At 39.3% G+C, this 19,542-nt stretch overlaps 1 protein-coding gene across 1 annotated transcript in view; it reads left to right on the top strand.

Annotated features, from left to right (window-relative positions):
• The first annotated feature begins 17,184 nt into the window (after window positions 1-17,184).
• LOC126481622 (receptor expression-enhancing protein 6-like) overlaps window positions 17,185-19,542 on the top strand; it is a 52,974-nt gene continuing 50,616 nt past the window's right edge. Inside the window, exons 1-2 of the mRNA XM_050105512.1 lie at window positions 17,185-17,339; window positions 17,469-17,645. Of these exons, the coding sequence (XP_049961469.1) occupies window positions 17,516-17,645 (130 nt within the window). The 5' untranslated portion in view covers window positions 17,185-17,339; window positions 17,469-17,515. The remainder of the gene's footprint in view (window positions 17,340-17,468; window positions 17,646-19,542) is intronic.

The raw sequence follows: 19,542 nt of genomic DNA, 5'->3' as shown, positions 1-19,542 counted from the left end.
TGTTTAGCATTTGCGAGAGAGATCCAAAATAATAAATGACGTCTGATATTCGTGATGTATGTAGTATGATTATAAACTATTCCACCTGGTATGCAAGATATATGAGACACTTAAAACAATCTCAGACTTCAAGAAGAATGAAATAATATCAATTCCAAAACAGAGCTGCTGACAAATCTAAGTATTACCATACCGTCAGTTTAATGTCATGGTTGCAAAATATCGCATGAATTATTCACGAAAGAATGGAAAAATTGGAAGAAACCGACCTTGGGGAAGGTCAGTTTGAGATCTAGGAAAACGAAGGGACAGGCAGGGAGGGATACGAACGCTATCTCAGACCTCGCACGCGTGCACGCCTGCGAACACTCTGAGTCTATGAAAAACACCTGCATAGTCCACAATCAGTGCTCGGTAGCGACTGCTTAACGAAGAATACCGAAGTGTGAGCACTGGACTGGAGTACGCAAACACCGCCCCCTCCCCCACCTGGATCCTAACAATTTCCACTGATAATCGCCGCACAACAGGGCAGGAATGCAGTTCAACGTCAATAGATCAGTAAACGCAAAAACATAAAACTCAAATTTCTACGAAAACAAACGGAATTTATTTGCTTCAATTAAACCTCGACAACTCCACTTCGTCGAGAAAATACTACCTCATGCTAGCTAACGCCTTCACTCACTGATGCAAGGTAAATTTTCAAATGGTTCAAATGGCTCTGAGCACTATGGGACTTAACATCTGAGGTCATCAGTCCCCTAGAACTTAGAACTACTTAAACCTAACTAACCTAGGGACATCACACAACACCCAGTCATCACGAGGTAGAGAAGAGGGACGGTCATTGAAGAGGATTCGACAGCTGCATAAATCACTGTAGAACTGAATGTCGTACACGCGAACCCTGTTAGCAACAAAACAACACGAAGGGAGCTCCGTAAGTAGGGAATTGCAGGGCAAACTGGAATTCCGAAACCATTTTATCAGTGATGCAAGTTCCCTTAACCGGAAAATGTGCTGCCGAAGCCATAAAACCTGGACTAAGGAGAAATGGAAGAATGTCATTTGGTCGGATGTGTCTTGTTCCACTCTGTCTCCAAGTTCTACGCAAGTTTACATCTCAAGAGTGAAATATGGTGGGTGTTCTTTGATGGTTTGGGTAACCATATCCTGGTATTCCATGGGCCCCATGATTACTTTGGAAGGTCGCATTACTGCCAGCGATTATGGGACCATGTTTGAATGATCAGGTTTCGTACAATGTTTGTTTTGAAATGTTGATACTGTGTTCCAAGACGACAGGGAGCCCGTTCACCCAGCTCGCACCATCCAGGACTGGTTTTGTGAACAAAGGATAGAGTATCGCATCTCTCCTTACCACCACCATCACCAGATATCATTCTTATTAAGCCTTTGTGGTCTACTTTGAAGGTATGGATGAGTGATCGTTATCCATCTCCAACACCCTCATCTGAAGTTGCCACCACTTTTCAGGAAAAATGCTATTAAATTCCCTTTAAAACGGTAGAGGACTTGTACTTATCCATTCCGAGTTGGCTGGAAACTGTTTTGAATGACAACCCTTTTCCTACACCGTGTAAGGCAATGGTAAGGTGTCGTGTTTTTGGTGCTTCCATATTTTCGTCCACATACTATGTGTTGATCTCAGAGGATCTCTAAGTCACGAATTCAGTGAAACACTTTAACACATCTTCTCCGCCCTATATGACAACGATTTGGCACCTCAAACCAGCAAAGGCTGCCTGCTGACTCCCGATTTCGCGAGCTCCAAAGCCACTCCAGAAAATTATTTCTACCGTCAGGACTTTCATCCAGTCGCCTCCAGTCGCCTCCAGAGGCATTTCAATGGGGCTCTTCCTGCTAACATAAATACCATTTCCTGTAAGATTTTTCCTGCGGCTGTTGGTAAACGCCGGCCATCACTGAAAGTCACAAGCCTTTAACTCAGTCCTAAAAGCTCCAGGAAAAGTCCATTTAGGAGGATTAGGGAAATACCGTTCCAACACCTCTGGGGCACAGAAAAGTTCCTTTCCCCCGGATATCGGCGCTGACGCAGACAATAATCACTGAAAAAGCACACACGTGCGGCCAGCAAACGATGTCACAAAATGTCTGGGAGTATTTGGAACAGTGAGTGAAATGTGGCAATCAACGTCTCCATAGTTTTATAGTTCTGCAGGCTCTAGTAATCAAAGAGTGGCTTTAGATTTCTATGGCATACTTGAAGAAGCTAGTAAAATATCTACCTTGTCGAGCTGGCGGAATTAACTACACTACTGGCCATTAAAATTGCTACACCACGAAGATGACGTGCTACAGACGCGAAATTTAACCGACACGAAGAAGATGCTGTGATATGCAAATGATTACCTTTTCAGAGCATTCACACGAGGATGGCGTCGGTGGCGACACCTACAACGTGCTGACATGAGGAAAGTTTCCAACCGATTTCTCATACACAAACAGCAGTTGACCGCCGTTGCCTGGTGAAACGTTGTTGTGATGCCTCGTGTAAGGAGGAGAAATACGTACCATTACGTTTCCGACATTGATAAAGGTCGGATTGTAGCCAATCGCGATTGCGGTTTATCGTATCGCGACATTGGTGCTCGCGTTGGTCGAGACCCAATGACTGTTAGCAGAATATGGAATCGGTGGGTTCAGGAGGGTAATACGGAACGCCGTGCTGGATCCCAACGGCCTCGTATCACTAGCAGTCGAGATGACGGGCACCTTGTCCGCATCGCTATAACGGATCGTGCAGCCACGTCTCGATCCCTTGAGTCAACAGATGGGGACGTTTGCAAGACAACAACCATTTGCACGAACAGTTCGACGACGTTTGCAGCAGCATGGACTATCAGCTCGGAGGCCATGGCTGCGGTTACCCTTGACGCTGCATCACAGACAGGAGTGCCTGCGATGGTGTACTCAACGACGAACCTGGGTGCACGAATGGAAAAACGTCATTTTTTCGGATGAATCCAGGTTCTGTTTACAGCATCATGATGGTCGCATCCGTGTTTGGCGACATCGCGGTGAACGCACATTGGAAGCGTGTATTCGTCATCGCCATACTAGCGTATCACCCGGCATGATGGTATGGCGTGCCATTGATTACACGTCTCGGTCATCTCTTGTTCGCATTGACGGCACTTTGAACAGTGGACGTTACATTTCAGATGTGTTACGACCCGTGGCTCTACTCTTCATTCGATCCCTGCGAAACCCTACATTTCAGCAGGATAATGCACGACCACACGTTGCAGGTCCTGTGCGGACCTTTCTGGATACAGAAAATGTTCGACTGCTGCCCTGGCCAGCACATTCTTCAGATCTCTCACCAACTGAAAACGTCTGGTCGATGATGGCCGAGCAACTGGCTCGTCACAATACGCCAGTCACTACTCTTGATGAACTGTGGTATCGTGTTGAAGCTGCATGGGCAGCTGTAGCTGTACGCACCATCCAAGCTCTGTTTGACTCAATGCCCAGGCGTATCAAAGCCGTTATTACGGCTAGAGGTGGTTGTTCTGGGTACTGATTTCTCAGTATCTATGCAAGCCAAACTGCGTGAAAATGTAATCACATGTCAGTTCTAGTATAATATATTTGTCCAGTGAATACCCGTTTATCATCTGCATTTCTTCTTGGTGTAGCAATTTTAATGGCCAATGGTGTACATTGGAGGCGTTGTTACCCACTATTACTTTGAGTTTCCATGGGAGTGACTCTTTTGGGCCCGTGTGCTTATTTTGTCGATGAGTTGTTCACATATGTGTAAATCGAAAAGATAGAACTCCGTCCGAATGGGCCATGGAAGATTCTAACGATACTGACAGGCCGCCGTGTCATCCACGTCCTACAGGCGTCACTGGATGCGGATATGGAGGGGCATGTGGGCAGCGCACCGCTCTCCCGGCAGGTTTCAGTTTTTGTGACCAGAGCCGCCACTTCTCAATCTAGCAGCTAATCAATTTGCCTTATAAGATCTGAGTGCACCCCGCTTGCCAACAATACTCGGCAGACCGGGTGGTGAGTGTCATAAGACCTCCTGTGAAACTATACTAAAAATCTTCTCTGAAAACTACCTAGAAAAGGTAGTTAGGAACCCCACTCATGATCAGAATATATTGGATCTAATGGCAACAAACAGATCTGACCTGTTCATGATGTCCACATAGAAACTGGTGTCAGTGGCCATGACATGGTTATGGCAACAGTGATTTTTTTTTTTTTTTTTGTCATCAGTCTACTGACTGGTTTGATGCGGCCCGCCACGAATTCCTTTCCTGTGCTAACCTCTTCATCTCAGAGTAGCACTTGCAACCTACGTCCTCAATTATTTGCTTGACGTATTCCAATCTCTGTCTTCCTCTACAGTTTTTGCCCTCTACAGCTCCCTCTAGTACCATGGAAGTCAATCCCTCATGTCTTAGCAGATGTCCTATCATCCTGTCCCTTCTCCTTATCAGTGTTTTCTACATATTCCTTTCCTCTCCGATTCTGCGTAGAACCTCCTCATTCCTTACCTTATCAGTCCACCTAATTTTCAACATTCGTCTATAGCACCACATCTCAAATGCTTCGATTCTCTTCTGTTCCGGTTTTCCCACAGTCCATGTTTCACTACCATACAATGCTGTACTCCAGACGTACATCCTCAGAAATTTCTTCCTCAAATTAAGGCCGGTATTTGATATTAGTAGACTTCTCCTGGCCAGAAATGCCTTTTTTGCCATAGCGAGTCTGCTTTTGATGTCCTCCTTGCTCCGTCCGTCATTGGTTATTTTACTGCCTAGGTAGCAGAATTCCTTAACTTCATTGACTTCGTGACCATCAATCCTGATGTTAAGTTTCTCTCTGTTCTCATTTCTACTACTTCTCATTACCTTAGTCTTCCTCCGATTTACTCTCAAACCATACTGTGTACTCATTAGACTATTCATTCCGTTCAGCAGATCACTTAATTCTTCTTCACTTTCACTCAGGATAGCAATGTTATCAGCGCATCGTATCATTGACATCCTTTCACCTTGTATTTTAATTCCACTCCTGAACCTTTCTTTTATTTCCATCATTGCTTCCTCGATGTACAGATTGAAGAGTAGGGGCGAAAGGCTACAGCCTTGCCTTACACCTTTCTTAATACGAGCACTTCGTTCTTGATCGTCCACTCTTATTATTCTCTCTTGGTTGTTGTACATATTGTATATGACCCGTCTCTCCCTATAGCTTACCCCTACTTTTTTCAGAATCTCGAACTGCTTGCACCATTTTATATTGTCGAACGCTTTTTCCAGGTCGACAAATCCTATGAAAGTGTCTTGATTTTTCTTTAGCCTTGCTTCCATTATTAGCCGTAACGTCAGAATTGCCTCTCTCGTCCCTTTACTTTTCCTAAAGCCAAACTGATCGTCATCTAGCGCATTCTCAATTTTCTTTTCCATTCTTCTGTGTATTATTCTTGTAAGCAGCTTCGATGCATGAGCTGTTAAGCTGATTGTGCGATAATTCTCGCACTTGCCAGCTCTTGCCGTCTTCGGAATTGTGTGGATGATGCTTTTCCGAAAGTCAGATGGTATATCGCCAGACTCATATATTCTACACACCAACGTGAATAGTCGTTTTGTTGCCACTTCCCCCAATGATTTTAGAAATTCTGATGGAATGTTATCTATCCCTTCTGCCTTATTTGACCGTAAGTCCTCCAAACCTCTTTTAAATTCCGATTCTAATACTGGATCCCCTTTTTTAGAGATTCCATTCCTCTTCAACTGTATTGCCTACTGCGCTATTCCTTATTGCTGTATCTATAGCGTTAGAGAACTTCAAACGTATCTCGTCATTCCTTAGTACTTCCGTATCCCACTTCTTTGCGTATTGATTCTTCCTGACTAATGTCTTGAACTTCAGCCTACTCTTCATCACTACTATATTGTGATCTGAGTCTATATCTGCTCCTGGGTACGCCTTACAATCCAGTATCTGATTTCGGAATCTCTGTCTGACCATGATGTAATCTAATTGAAATCTTCCCGCATCTCCCGGCATTTTCCAAGTATAACTCCTCCTCTTGTGATTCTGGAACAGGGTATTGGCTATTACTAGCTGAAACTTGTTACAGAACTCAATTAGTCTTTCTCCTCTTTCATTCCTTGTCCCAAGCCCATATTCTCCTGTAACCTTTTCTTCTACTCCTTCCCCTACAACTGCATTCCAGTCGCCCATGACTATTAGATTTTCGTCCCCCTTTACATACTGCATTACCCTTTCAATTATCCTCATACACTTTCTCTCTCTGTTCATCTTCAGCTTGCGACGTCGGCATGAATACCTGAACTATCGTTGTCGGTGTTGGTCTGCTGTCGATTCTGATTAGAACAACCCGGTCACTGAACTGTTCACAGTAACACACCCTCTGCCCTACCTTCCTATTCATAACGAATCCTACATCTGTTATACCATTTTCTGCTGCTGTTGATATTACCCGATACTCATCTGACCAGAAATCCTTGTCTTCCTTCCACTTCACTTCACTGACCCCTACTATATCTAGATTGAGCCTTTGCGTTTCCCTTTTCAGATTTTCTAGTTTCCCTACCACGTTCAAGCTTCTGACATTCCACGCCCCGACTCGTAGAACGTTATCCTTTCGTTGATTATTCAACAGTGATTGCCAAAGTACAAAGGACTACTGAAACAAGCATATATATATATATATATATATATATATATATATATATATATATATATATATATATGTGTGTGTGTGTGTGTGTGTGTGTGTGTGTGTGTGTTCAGTAAACTAGATAGAAAAATCAGTAGTGTCATATTTCAATGAGGAATTTGAAACTTTCAGCACAAGGGAGGAGCATGTAAAAGAAGTATGGCTCAAGTTTAAAAGAATAGTTAACCATGCTCTGGGTAGATATGTAGCCTGCAAAACAAATGCTGAAGTGCTTAACTCCGTTCCCAAATGCCCCTTTACAAAGGAGAACCCAGGAAAACTGCTCCAGTTTAATCCTTGTACCACTGAAATGATGAAGGAAATAAGTATTAATGGCAGTGGTATTGAGAAACAGCTGAAATCGTCAACACTGAACAAAGCTCCATACTCCGACGGAATTTCTATCAAATTTTGCGTCTTTGCTAGCCCCTCCTCTAACTGTAATCTACTGTAGATCCCTTGAACAAAAAACCGTGCCCAATTCTCGAGAAAAAAACACAGGTCACACCCCTTTACAAGGAGACTATAATCCGTTCACTATAAGAATAAACCTTATGTAAACATTGCATTAGGTATTCTTGCGCGTTTGCTGGAACCTCACTGGATTTCCGTTTCACGTGGGACTGCAGCCAGGCCGTCTCGAGTATTGTCAAGTATGATAATAAGAATACGTTTTGTGCTCTGCCTCATTCGCACATCGACTTAGCGATAATACGGGGCAACAGCTTTATCGGCGCATTTAACTTGGACAGCACTGGCGTTCGGCTGGTACAGCTGGCCTGCAGTGTCGTGGCCAGCTGCAGTTCACACGTAAAAAGAGACGAGCAGAGGAGCAATACAGCTCCGAATGTCATTTAATTTTTAAGCAGAATGAAATGATACACTACAAATCTTCCACAATACGCTCCTTAGACGACTAGACGAAAACCGCAACGCGTTATCGTTTTTAACTAACGTACTATTGTAATTAAAAACAAGAATTATGAAAATTCCTGACTTAACCACAGCGTAATTTTTTCTGCATATGCTGTGTGTAACGTAAGAGAGTATTGAAGGATTTCACCATGTAGTTAAATATTGAAGCCACTGGAGGTATTACTTACAGTCAGTCATCTGGTAATCTCTTAGCTGCTTCCTTATCCGAAACAAAGAAATACGTTTCTGTTCTGAACGTATCACCTGCTAGATGTTAACGAGCCTTTCAACAACAGAATCCACAAGTCCAACCAGGCGCAGCATATTCTAGTCTTCTTTTTTGACGACCGTTCCATATCCCACCAGCGTTCGGCAGTGACGTGTGAAAAAGCAGTTCCAGGACGTCTGGCAGCTTAACGGTCTTGTTACTTCTCGGGCCAAATCCCCCAGCTTGGCTCCGGATCAGTTCTGTTGGGTTTATATTGTAATGGTACGTGCGTGTTTCACTACGGAGCAGAAAGCGGCCGCAGCCATTTTAAAACTGCGCATTATCAGCGCGACAATCAGAGATTCAGAGCGCAACACCGCAGAGGCTGTGACGGTACACGATTTTTGAAACAAAAACTATGTAGCTAAAGCTTGATTAAGAAAAACGTTGATGGCTGTTAAAAGGTTTGAATATCTTAAAGTTTTATTTAACGTAACTTAGTAGTAAGATATCTAGAACATAAGTAGGACCTACTTCCAAGAGCGGAACAACACCTGTGTACGTGTGCTACAGCTTCTGACCAATCATTGCGTTTGTGTTTGTTTACATCAGGTTTATTCTTAAGCCGAATGGATTATAGTAGCAGTGATCAGGGGGGTGAAACTCATATAGGGATTTCCTGTAACACGACGTTGGTTTGGTCCCAGGCCACTTGGAGCGCTGCAAATTTAGCAATTTATAGTCTCGTGTTCCTATTGGATGACGTAGTCTTCCATAATTGTTTTGGTATCGTAGCAATGTGATCGTGATTTTTCATTTAAATTGCAGTGTAAGTATGTTGCTATTATTCTGCTTAATTTTTGGATGCATTCGTAATATTTGATGGTGTGATGATTCACTATTTATTTTTTTACTTTTGTTTCATATAAAACACGAGGTTGTATCATCACATTACGTTCTGTGGACTCTTGTATATTTGTTCCTGCAAAGAAATACAATTTCCGTTGCTCAGTTTACTTAAAGGGTAAGTATATTTCTTATTTCTGTTAATATTTCCTTTTATTTCATAGAGAATCCCATGCTAGCAGCTTTTGACATAGTTTGTATTCAACTTTCCGAATCCTGTAATGGAATATAATTCTGGCTTTGATTCATCTTCCTTTTTGCCACGAAGTACTCTTAGTGACATAATAAGTATCATTTATTGTGTCGTTTACTACATACCAAATATTGGACGTGTTACAATTGATTCATAATGCCTTGAGTGTGTTCTATTTCCCATTTTCGACAGTAAATATTCTGTACAGTACATAACACTCTATCCAGGTAAAAAGTGTTTGTTGCTGTTGTATCGACAAAGGTTGTGTTCTCACATAATAAGACATTTGTTTCGAAGTCACACGAAGCAGGTCCTTCAAGCAGTTGAACATTTACATGTATTATTGTGGCAATATCCAATGCAGTAGCAATCTTCTCGCACTTTAATGCTCAACACAATGTAATACAGATTTACAGCAGTAACTGTTACTGATAATGTACAGTTGAATTTGGTATCTACCACGGTATCTAGATGCTGAAATATACTGAAATGGTACAATAAGCAGGGTTTCTACCGTCTGATAGCACTGTTTAACGAAGTAGTGTTGAATATAGAATATAGTGCAACTACGCTCACGCAGTTATATGTAGAGTTATGTGCATATCCATAGTAGAAATGAGAATTTGTTTCGTTTTTTCACTATTTTGTAGCAATAACACATCAGATTACAAGCCATGATAGCAGTTGTCAATACTTCAGTACAGGATAGCTGCATTTAGACATAAGCTAATATGATTTTTGATAGTGAAATTAATTTCACATTGAGTTTTCTTTGACATTAATCAATGTAAACCGTACCTATCTTTTTTCTCGTTCCTAATTTTTGGTTTGAATAACATTTCAGACACATGAGGATGGATCATACAGGAAGAGAAGAATCCAGTTTGAGATTGAAATTGAAATACTCGTGCAAGTTTCCTGGATGCAGGAGTAGTTATTATGTAAAAATAAATTCCAAACACAAGAATAAACATTTATATAAATTTCCAGCTGCATCAAAAAGTGAGACTTTAAAGAAGTGGAAATTGATCTGTAATATAGATGAAGGTGTCAACTGTAGTTATTATTATGTGTGTGAGGATCATTTTTATGAAGCAGATTTTGTGAACTTTACTAGACACAGGCTAAATCCTGGTGTTATACCAAAGCACATGGAATTGGTGTTGTATCATCCTCCGCCCACCCATCTGTGTTACACTGGTGGTGGTGGTGGTGGCAGTTTCACCACATCGGGTGCAAATATAAGCGTGCAAGAGAAGGTCACAATGCAAAATCTAAAGTAATACAACGAAGCAGTCCCCCTTTACAGAGCACAGATGATGGTGAGTACAGCTTTTTATCCTCACCTGTTTATAATGTTGAAAGTAGTGCAGGTGTAATGGGATCTGGCGTTTCTAAACGTGATTTAACTCCAAGAAAACACAAAATGTATAAATTGCATAGAATTACAGTTTCCAGAGTGTGTAAATTGAAAAAACAGCTACAGAATGAGAGGAATAAATTGAAAATTCTAAAAGAGCTGTATGATGACAGGAAATTTCAGTTAATTGAAGGAGAGTTGAATGATGTGACTAAAACTTTTATTAATAGTCAGTTAAGAAATGCCAATATGCAGCCCACAGCAGTACGGTGGTCTATACAAGATAAGGCATTTGCTTTATCTATTTATAAGCGTAGTACCCGGTTGTACAGATATTTGGCCACATACTTCTCCCTTCCATCTGTCAGGCTGCTCAAGGTAGTGCTTTCCCATATACCATTTGATACAGGACTTAATCCAGCTTTATTAAACTTTTTAGCAAGGGAAGTAAGTAATATGCATGAAAATGACAAGTATTGTGCTCTACTTTTTGATGAAATGTCTCTGGATGATGGTATGTACTATGATGCACACAAACAGCTAATCTATGGGTATCAGGACTTGGGTCATTTAGGACGTTCACCTGTAGCTGCTAGTCAAGCATTGGTTTTTATACTGAAAGGCATTCACAGAACTTGGAAACAAGTTCTAGCATATTACTTTACTGCAACCACTTTCCACTACACCCATTTGAAATCACTCATTGTTCACATCATAAGTGAACTACAGAATATTGGGTTCAAAGTGGTTTGTACTGTATGTGACCAGAATGCAACAAACGAAATGGCCCTTAAGCAACTGTGTGAAGCAAATTTGTTGAAGCCCAGTATATTTCATTTTGTCGTCAATAATCAACCAATTGTTACCATTTATGAGGTACCACATCTGCTCAAAAACACTAGAAATGCTTTGATACATAATAAACTTCAATTTGTACCTCACAAAGCAGCAAAGTTTCAGTACATCAGTACAGTGTTCTTTTTGGATAAAAAAAAAATGGTTCAAAACTCTGCCCAAATTAAAAGCACAACACTTTAACTTTTCTGATTCCCATGTCAAAATGAAGGTAAAAGTTGCTGCTGCACAAATGAGCCATACTGTTGCAGCTGCAATTGAAACATATGTTTCTACTCACACATTACCATCTGAAGCTATACACACAGCTGAGTTTGTGGAAAAGGTAGATAATCTCTTTGATTCACTCAACAGTAATGAGCAATATCCCAGGGATGGAAAACAATTTAGGTGTGCTTTATCAGAAAATTCGCCACATTTAGAAATGTGGTATAGCATATTGAGGGAAATAGGCAGCTGGCAAATAATAGATTTAAAAATGGGAAGAAACAAGACTAATATTTTTAGCTTCATAAAAGGTTGGCAGATTACATTGCAATCTATTATTTTCTTGTGGAAGACCTTGAAAGTGGTTGGCTTTAAGTACTTAAATTTAAAGGCGTTCAATCAAGGTGCTTTAGAAAATTTATTTTGTTGTATAAGACAACATGGTATTGCTAATACAAACCCAACTTGTTTTCAGTTTGTACAAGCTCTGAAGACTTGTGTTGTCAATCATATGACTTTGCCTTTCAAAGCCATGAGTGTAAGTAACTGTGAAAATGATGATTACACTCCCTTGAGCAGTACTTTTTGGCAGCTAGTGGTAGGAGTAAACATTTAAGTGAATGTGAGATGAAAGACACTGATACACCTGAGCAAATTTATTCTTACTCAGATGGTATCATCAAGTCTGTAGAAGATCAACAATCCTTAGCCTATGTAGCAGGCTATGTACTAAAAGCCATAGATGTACCAGATGATTGTGAAACATGTAATACCAGTCTCCACTCCTCTGTTGTGACTGAAAATCATTTGTTTACCTCATTTAAAGAGAATAGTGAGGAGCATTCTCATTTGAAATATGCAAGTGAAAGAGTCATGATTTTCCTAAGGGCACTCCATGATCAGCTGTATGAGTATCTAAATAGTCATGGTCACACAACAAAACTACATGATAATTTTAAAAAAAACTTTTGTTCTGTCTCATACAAAAATTTGTAATAAACATGACATTGAAGAGAGACTTCTGAAGACAAGTATTGCATTCATAATATACAAGTATGTGAAAGAAAAGATTTACAAACAAGAGGAAATTGTGTATGCAACAACTTAAAAAGAAGTTCAAATCATGTTAAAAGACTTTATATGTCAGTGTTTATTATGTGTACAATGAGAGTAAGCTCCCTATACATATACAAATGTTCTTGTATCAAAATCATGCCTTTGACTTGTTATGACAAAATCTGGTAATTCAGCAGGCACATAACTTAACACTTTCTAGATGTGATGATTGGATTCTAAAAGTATAATGAATAAAGTGCTGTCAAGGGGAATTTGTGTTGATTTTCAGTTGTGTACCAAACAGTGTTTTCAAAGAGGAAGTAAATAAATAAAAATGTTAAAAATAAATGTTGTACAGTGTCTTCTTTCATTATTTAAACATGATGGGTGTTGCCAAAATAGCAGCCAAGTTGGGGAAAAAAGAAAAAACAATGTTGTGTTGCAGTTCATTTTCTTTGTATGTCTCATTGGCAAAAACATTTTGGCTACATTCATGGAGTGTCTACCTGCTCTGCTCCCAATTTGTTTTTCAGTTTTGTAAAATAGTATTTTGTGTGTTTCATAAATTTATTTGAACTGTGCAGAAGTTCAATTTCAGATGAGTGAATATCCATAAATAACAACCAACAGAAAAAATAATAAATCGGATTTTGTAGACTTTACAGTACATCCTTGGTTTGTAGCACAGATTTTTTTGTAAATGACCTCTTGGTTATCCATTAGCTGTGTAGTTATTTATTTGTGTAACCTACTATTCCACTTTCGATCATGCGAGTGGACATAATGTGCTTTAGGATATGTGGAAACGTAAAAATCATTTATATATGCATGCAATGTCAGATGATTTTTGTCTGCCATGTGCTAAAGCTCGTTTATTTCCACATGATAATGGCCATACGGCCAAAATCGCAATATTGAGTTTTACAAAAAAATTTCACAGTCAAAAAGTGACGTAATTTACGAAAATTTTCACAATGTAAACTGCAGCTACGAATAGTTAATGTTTGTTTTTGATTGAGATTTCTTTTATATATTACTTTGCAAGATCTCAAAAACCTTTATTACTGCACTATGAGGCCCACATTCAAAGATTAAATGAAAAATATTGTCCTCTAATTCGCGTATTTAGAAATAAACGTAAGAGATTTTCGCGCCATATTTTTTCGTATTGAAGTTCACAGCCAGGCCACAGGTAGCGCTGGTGTCGTTCTGTGTTTCCGTATAATAATGTGGTCTTTGCACTTCTACTATATTGGTGTTCTGTGGCAGTGATCCACAAAACTACAGTCCAGTATCCTTACGTCGATTTGTGGTGGAATCTTAAAACATATCCTGAGGTCAAAAATAGTGAGATATATTGAACAGAATGACCTCCTCGACACCAGCTGAGATGGATTCCGTAACTATCGACCATGTGAAACCCAACTCACAATTTTCACACATGACATACAGGCACTGAAAGCCTTGTATCAAGGTAATCAGGTAGATGCAGTATTTCTAGATTTCCGAAAAGCATTTGACACACTACCACACTTACGTTTATTGTCAAAAGTACAATTGTATGGAGTATCAAGTGAAATTTGTGACTGGACTGAGGACTTTTTGGTAGGGACGACCCAGCATGTTATCTTGGATGCAGAGTCGTCGTCGGAGGTAGAAGTAACTTTGGGTGTGCCTCAGGGAAGTGTGTTGGGGCCCTTGCTATTCAAGTTGCGTGTTAATGACCTTGTAAACAATATTAATAGTAACCTCAGACTTCTAGCAGATGATACAGTTACCTGTAACGAAGTAAGTCAGAAAGAAGCTGTATAAATATTTCATCAGATCTTGATAAGATGAAGTGGTGCAAAGATAGGGAATTTGCTATAAATGTGAGAAATGTAAATCTGTGGATTTCACAAAAAGAAAAAAACGCATAGTATCCTGTGACAATAATATCAATGAGCCACATTTGGAATCGGCCAACTCATACAAATACCTGGGACATGAAATGGGATGAAAACATAGGTTCAGTCATGGGTAATGTAGATGGTAGACTTCGATTTATTAGTAGAATATTGGGGAAATGCAGTCAGTCTACAAACGAGATCGCTTACAAAAATCTCTTACGACGCATTCTAGAATATTGCTCAGGTTTGTGTGGTCTGACCCAGACAGGACTAACAGGGGATGCTGAAAGTATACAAAGAAGGGAAGTACGAATAGTCACAGGTTTGTTTCTTCGATGGGAAGGTGTCACAGATACGCTAAAGGAACTGAACTGGCAGACTCTCGAGGATAGATGTAATCTATCCCAAGAAAGTCTATTAACAGAGTTTCAAGAACCGAATTTAAACGATGGCCCAAGAAACACGCTACAACACCCTATGTATCACTCACATAGGGATCGTGATGGTAAGATTAGAAAATTTCCTGCGTACACAGAGGCATTCAAACAATCTTTCTTCTCGCACTCCAAGGAACAGGAAGAAACTGTAATAACTTGTACAATTGGATGTACTCTCTGCCACGGATGTCACAGTGGTTTGTAGGGTAGGTGGTTTGTAGGGTATAGATGTAGATATATTGATGTACATCTTGCACGTGATTTCATTTTAAATTCTCTAGCTTCTGTCTGCAATGTGGTGACAATTTAATGTGTATGCATAGTTCTTTTGATTATTAGCTTTTAGAAGTGGCCGATGTATTGACATTCAGCATGTAGCCATATTTACAGATTAATTTGCGGTTTGAATGTCAAATAACTCGTTACACATCACTACGATTTATCGTGCAAAATGATCCATGGTACATGAAACTAACTAACTAAGTAACTAACTAGCTAACTCGTGCTTCATTTTGAGTCCCACACCCTTCTTAACATTGAGGAGCGTGCAATAGGGTCTCCTTCTTCTTTATGGTTCTCATGTAGAATTCAAAAAAATTGTTTTTATATCATCTTCAATCTTGACATTATGTATTGGTAATGTCACCTTGTCAGTTGGTGATGTATTCTCATGCTGTTTCTCAATAACTGTGCAGTCTTAAATAGAATATTTTCTTTTAATGGCAAGTGTTAGTAGTTTTGATGAGTATGGGAAGACTGATTTTCATGTGACATAGCCAGAATAACATGTCTGCTACAATGTCATTACGTAGTGTTAAATGATATCTGTTACCAAATGGTTGGTCAGGTAGTATGTGGTAGCTATTGGTCTGACAGTATGTCCTGTATATAACTTTCTCAACATGTCATAGTGTAGGGTTCTCAAGTATTTTTCTGTCCTTTTGCATATTTGTCTCAATATCATAGCTGTTTTTCTCTTCAGTATATTTTGGAATTTTAAGTGGATATAACTTCAATTAAATATTATTTCTGATAATGAAAACTAAAATCCCTCTACATGCTGTACTATAAATGAACATTCCAGTGAATGTGTAGGAGCTTTATGTGTGATGAGCCTAACTATGTAAAAATGGAGATTTGGACCTACACAGATTATTATTCCTTTTGTCCATGTATCAGATATTAAGAGACTCTATAGTGGAGTTACATTTGGAATGGCAACATATCTTATGAAATTTGCTTCTTCTTATTGTTTCCAAAAGAGTATTACTGAAAGAGTTCTTCCGCTGTTAGCTGTGTTATTAGCGAGCTGTTGGTGGAACGCACAGGTGTGGATCATTTGGTTGTTCTCATAGTTTTGACGACTGTGGGTTATTGGTATCTGCTTCAGTTTCCGCATACAACAGCATTATTACATTTCATATTAATTTCAAAATTGTTGTGTTAACATCAGTGATACTGCTTTTAATATTCTGGTTATTGTTGTTAAAACACTGATTTTAAGTATCGCCATTTGCCTACAACATGTTTCATTACACGATTAACTCTCTTGTTGCTATAGTCTTCTAATTTGCCCAAGATTATTTACAAGTACATGACATAAATTTTGATGCTTACTCTTTTACAGTCGAAAGACTGTACTAAAGAATGGTTAATAATTTGTTAAAGGCAAAAATATAATCCTCTGTGATTTCTTCGTATCAGATAGATCACCATAGGTAATGTAGCGCCTGGTATGTACCGTTCACCAAAGCGGTGTTGTGCACGATTCCGTTAGAGAATCCCCAATCTCGTGGCGTCAAATCTGAGCTGCAGAGTTTAGTTCTCTAAGAGGCGTTGCCACATTGCATCGTAAGGTTTGCCCGTAAGACATTCTCTTTTTCCTCTTCCGGAGTACTTCAGTTTGCATCCTTAGGAGCAACAATTAGTGACCACTGTTATCACTAATCAATAATTGTGTTGAAACAGAGAACCCAAATGCAATATCCAGGTTTCATTCTTAGCGCAGCCTGTAAACAACTGAGTTATACCAAAGTCAAGTGGCAATTCCCAATTGATGTTGGCACCAAGTAAAGTACCCTATGATCACTCCAGAGATATTCCTACGCTATGTTAGCAGGGCAATAAATTGAACCATAAATAAAATTTTATTCACTCAGAGACGATAGACTTGTAGTGATGTTCAAATGAGAAAAACATTCGATAGCAATTAGCCGTCAGATTCCGCAACGTATTAGGTTTTCCTCCTGTTCGCCCAATCCTTGGAATGGCGTAAGCGGTCATATTCGTATTATCTCAACATTTACAGTTTCATTTGTTTCATTTCTGTTCTGCATAATTTTGTACTAATATCGCTGGCAAATGTTTCCTTGGCTGTTTACAGATTTCATGTTAAAGATTTAGAATTGTGGTAGTTGAAAATGCGAGAACTGGATAAAGATGTAACGTTTTGAAATGGAATATCTTTGTTGCGTAAAATTTCTAGTCTTTGACAAGTAGGAAAATTTCAGCAGTTTGAAATAAGGAAGATAGTGCTCTGTCAGACTGAAGTTGCAGGTGGGTGGGCTTATGACTTTGTTGTGATTTTCGGTGTTGCTTGACACTTCTTAAACCTCGAAGTGTACAGCACAGACACAGGAGAAGCCGAGCAACCATTGTTTGGGTGTTATTTTCGACGTGTTGCAGGTGCAGACTGTTGAGGTTTATTTATTGCCCTTTATTTGGCTAAAAATATGGGATCCAGAATCTTGCACTGTAAAGAGCAGGTAGAGAAAATGTTAAACGATGATAAACAACCGTGGACATCGTTTTTTAAGTGGGCCGAACAAAAGTCTGGGGTCAATAGGCTGTATATATTTTTTGGTAAGTAATGAATAATTATGAAAGTAGTGTACTAATAGTGTGTACGTGTTCGTGTAATGTTGTAGGTGGTCGAAATAATTTTGCTGAAAAGATTGTGAATGTATTCCCTAACAGTATGAGCAAAATTTGTGGAGCAGATTTCAGATTTGTAGGGAATGACGTTACGATTCTTTTCTGGCAGCTGATACGATGTTTACCAAAGTTTGTAGCGTTTACAATGCAACAAAGGTGTAATTGTTGAATTCGTTTCTGTCACAATTTGCTGGTGTAGGTGTATGGACGTAATTTATGTATTATCATGCTTGCGATTGTACATGCACTGTAAGTTGAATTTGCTTGTGTGATCAACTACAGTTGTTGAGGAGTTATAAGTCTGAAGGTTATTTTGGACAAATATAGCCTACAGCCTTTGCAGTGATAACCACTCGATACTTATTAAATGTGGTTTTATTGCGCTAGTGAAAAATGTTAGTAATTAGACAGTTTGTATGCCAGTGAGGAAAATACCAGTTCTGTTCGAAGACAATTGGTTATCTGAGGGTTGCATTGTTTTTCAAATCTGCCGTCTGTAAAGCGCCAGATGCTTTTTCGTTACCTAAATGTGTTTTCTCACCTGCATTTCTTTTGTTGGTCACAGGTTTTTCATGAGATTCATAATTTAAGACTTTGATTCAACATGTTGGCCTACTGTTGACACTTATGCCCTTACAAGGTGTTATATTTCCTGACATATTGCCTCTCCCCAGTGTATTGTCGTAGAGATTTTTGCAAATCTGTTTCCACCACATCTTTGCCCATAACTTCACTATCTTGTTTCTTCCCTGCTATAATAAGACAGAGAGAAACCATAATAAAAGATATGTTATGATAATGATAAAAATACTTCCAGAGCGTAATGTGACACACAATCTCTTTCTCTGGTAATGGAGAAACGAATTTTATGAAATTTTATATATGTAGGAAGTAACATTATTGGCAGCTTATATTTTGTACTGTAAATTCTGTGGCAGAGAACAGCCCTTTGCAGTGAAGGCTAAAATTCGCACCGGAACGTGAGAAAACTGTTTAGGTGACGCATTCACAGTCGGTGTTAATTAGAGGGAATTAGTTCAAATTTTTATCACACCTGAGAACAATTTTTGTGTAGTTTCATTAGTTTCAGAATCATCATTTCATATAACCTATGAGCTTTATATTTGTCTTTTTTTAATTCAGTTATTCAAAAATGTCGTTTAACTTGCAAACATTTTGCATTATCATTGGTAATAGCTATGTGCAGCCCCCATACCCAAAAAATACTACAGTTATATCCCACTTCATCCCTATAAATTATGCTGTGTAAAAATACCAACCGTGAAGGAGTTAGACTGATTTAGATGCCGGTACAATCATTGATAACTGTCACAATAAGAAGCAACTCGTCAACTGATGTTAGTTACCAGAGTCCTAAATGGTGGAGAAAAGTAGACCAATCTCAAATTTTCCATATTTTACAGAGTTTTGGGAACGTCTGAAGTGCAAGATGGCTAGTCAACTTGGACCAGCTGTTTCATCTGGCAGTTTTCAGTTGACAAATCGGAAATACAGAAGCGTCCGATTCCACCAGTCTGCTTTGACCCATGACGTCGTCACAAATATGGCGGAAACGACCATACGCTAAGACTCCAATATGGCGCCTGTGACATCACTGCGTAAACATCACCTCAAACACGAAAATACATTGAAAAACTAACACACACACACGTTCCACAAAAACCCTAATGATACTAACGTGACAAGTGTGGGAAATTTGGGGTTTTAGGGTGAGGCAAAATAAATATAAATACATTTAGACACACATCACCATAACAAACCACACAAAACGACGGAAAAAACCGACAACACAAAACTCCCCAAA

Source organism: Schistocerca serialis, chromosome 5, assembly GCF_023864345.2.
Source record: "Schistocerca serialis cubense isolate TAMUIC-IGC-003099 chromosome 5, iqSchSeri2.2, whole genome shotgun sequence".
In the NCBI taxonomy this organism is placed as follows: Eukaryota; Metazoa; Arthropoda; class Insecta; order Orthoptera; family Acrididae; genus Schistocerca; species Schistocerca serialis.
This window is presented reverse-complemented; position numbering and strand designations above follow the sequence as displayed.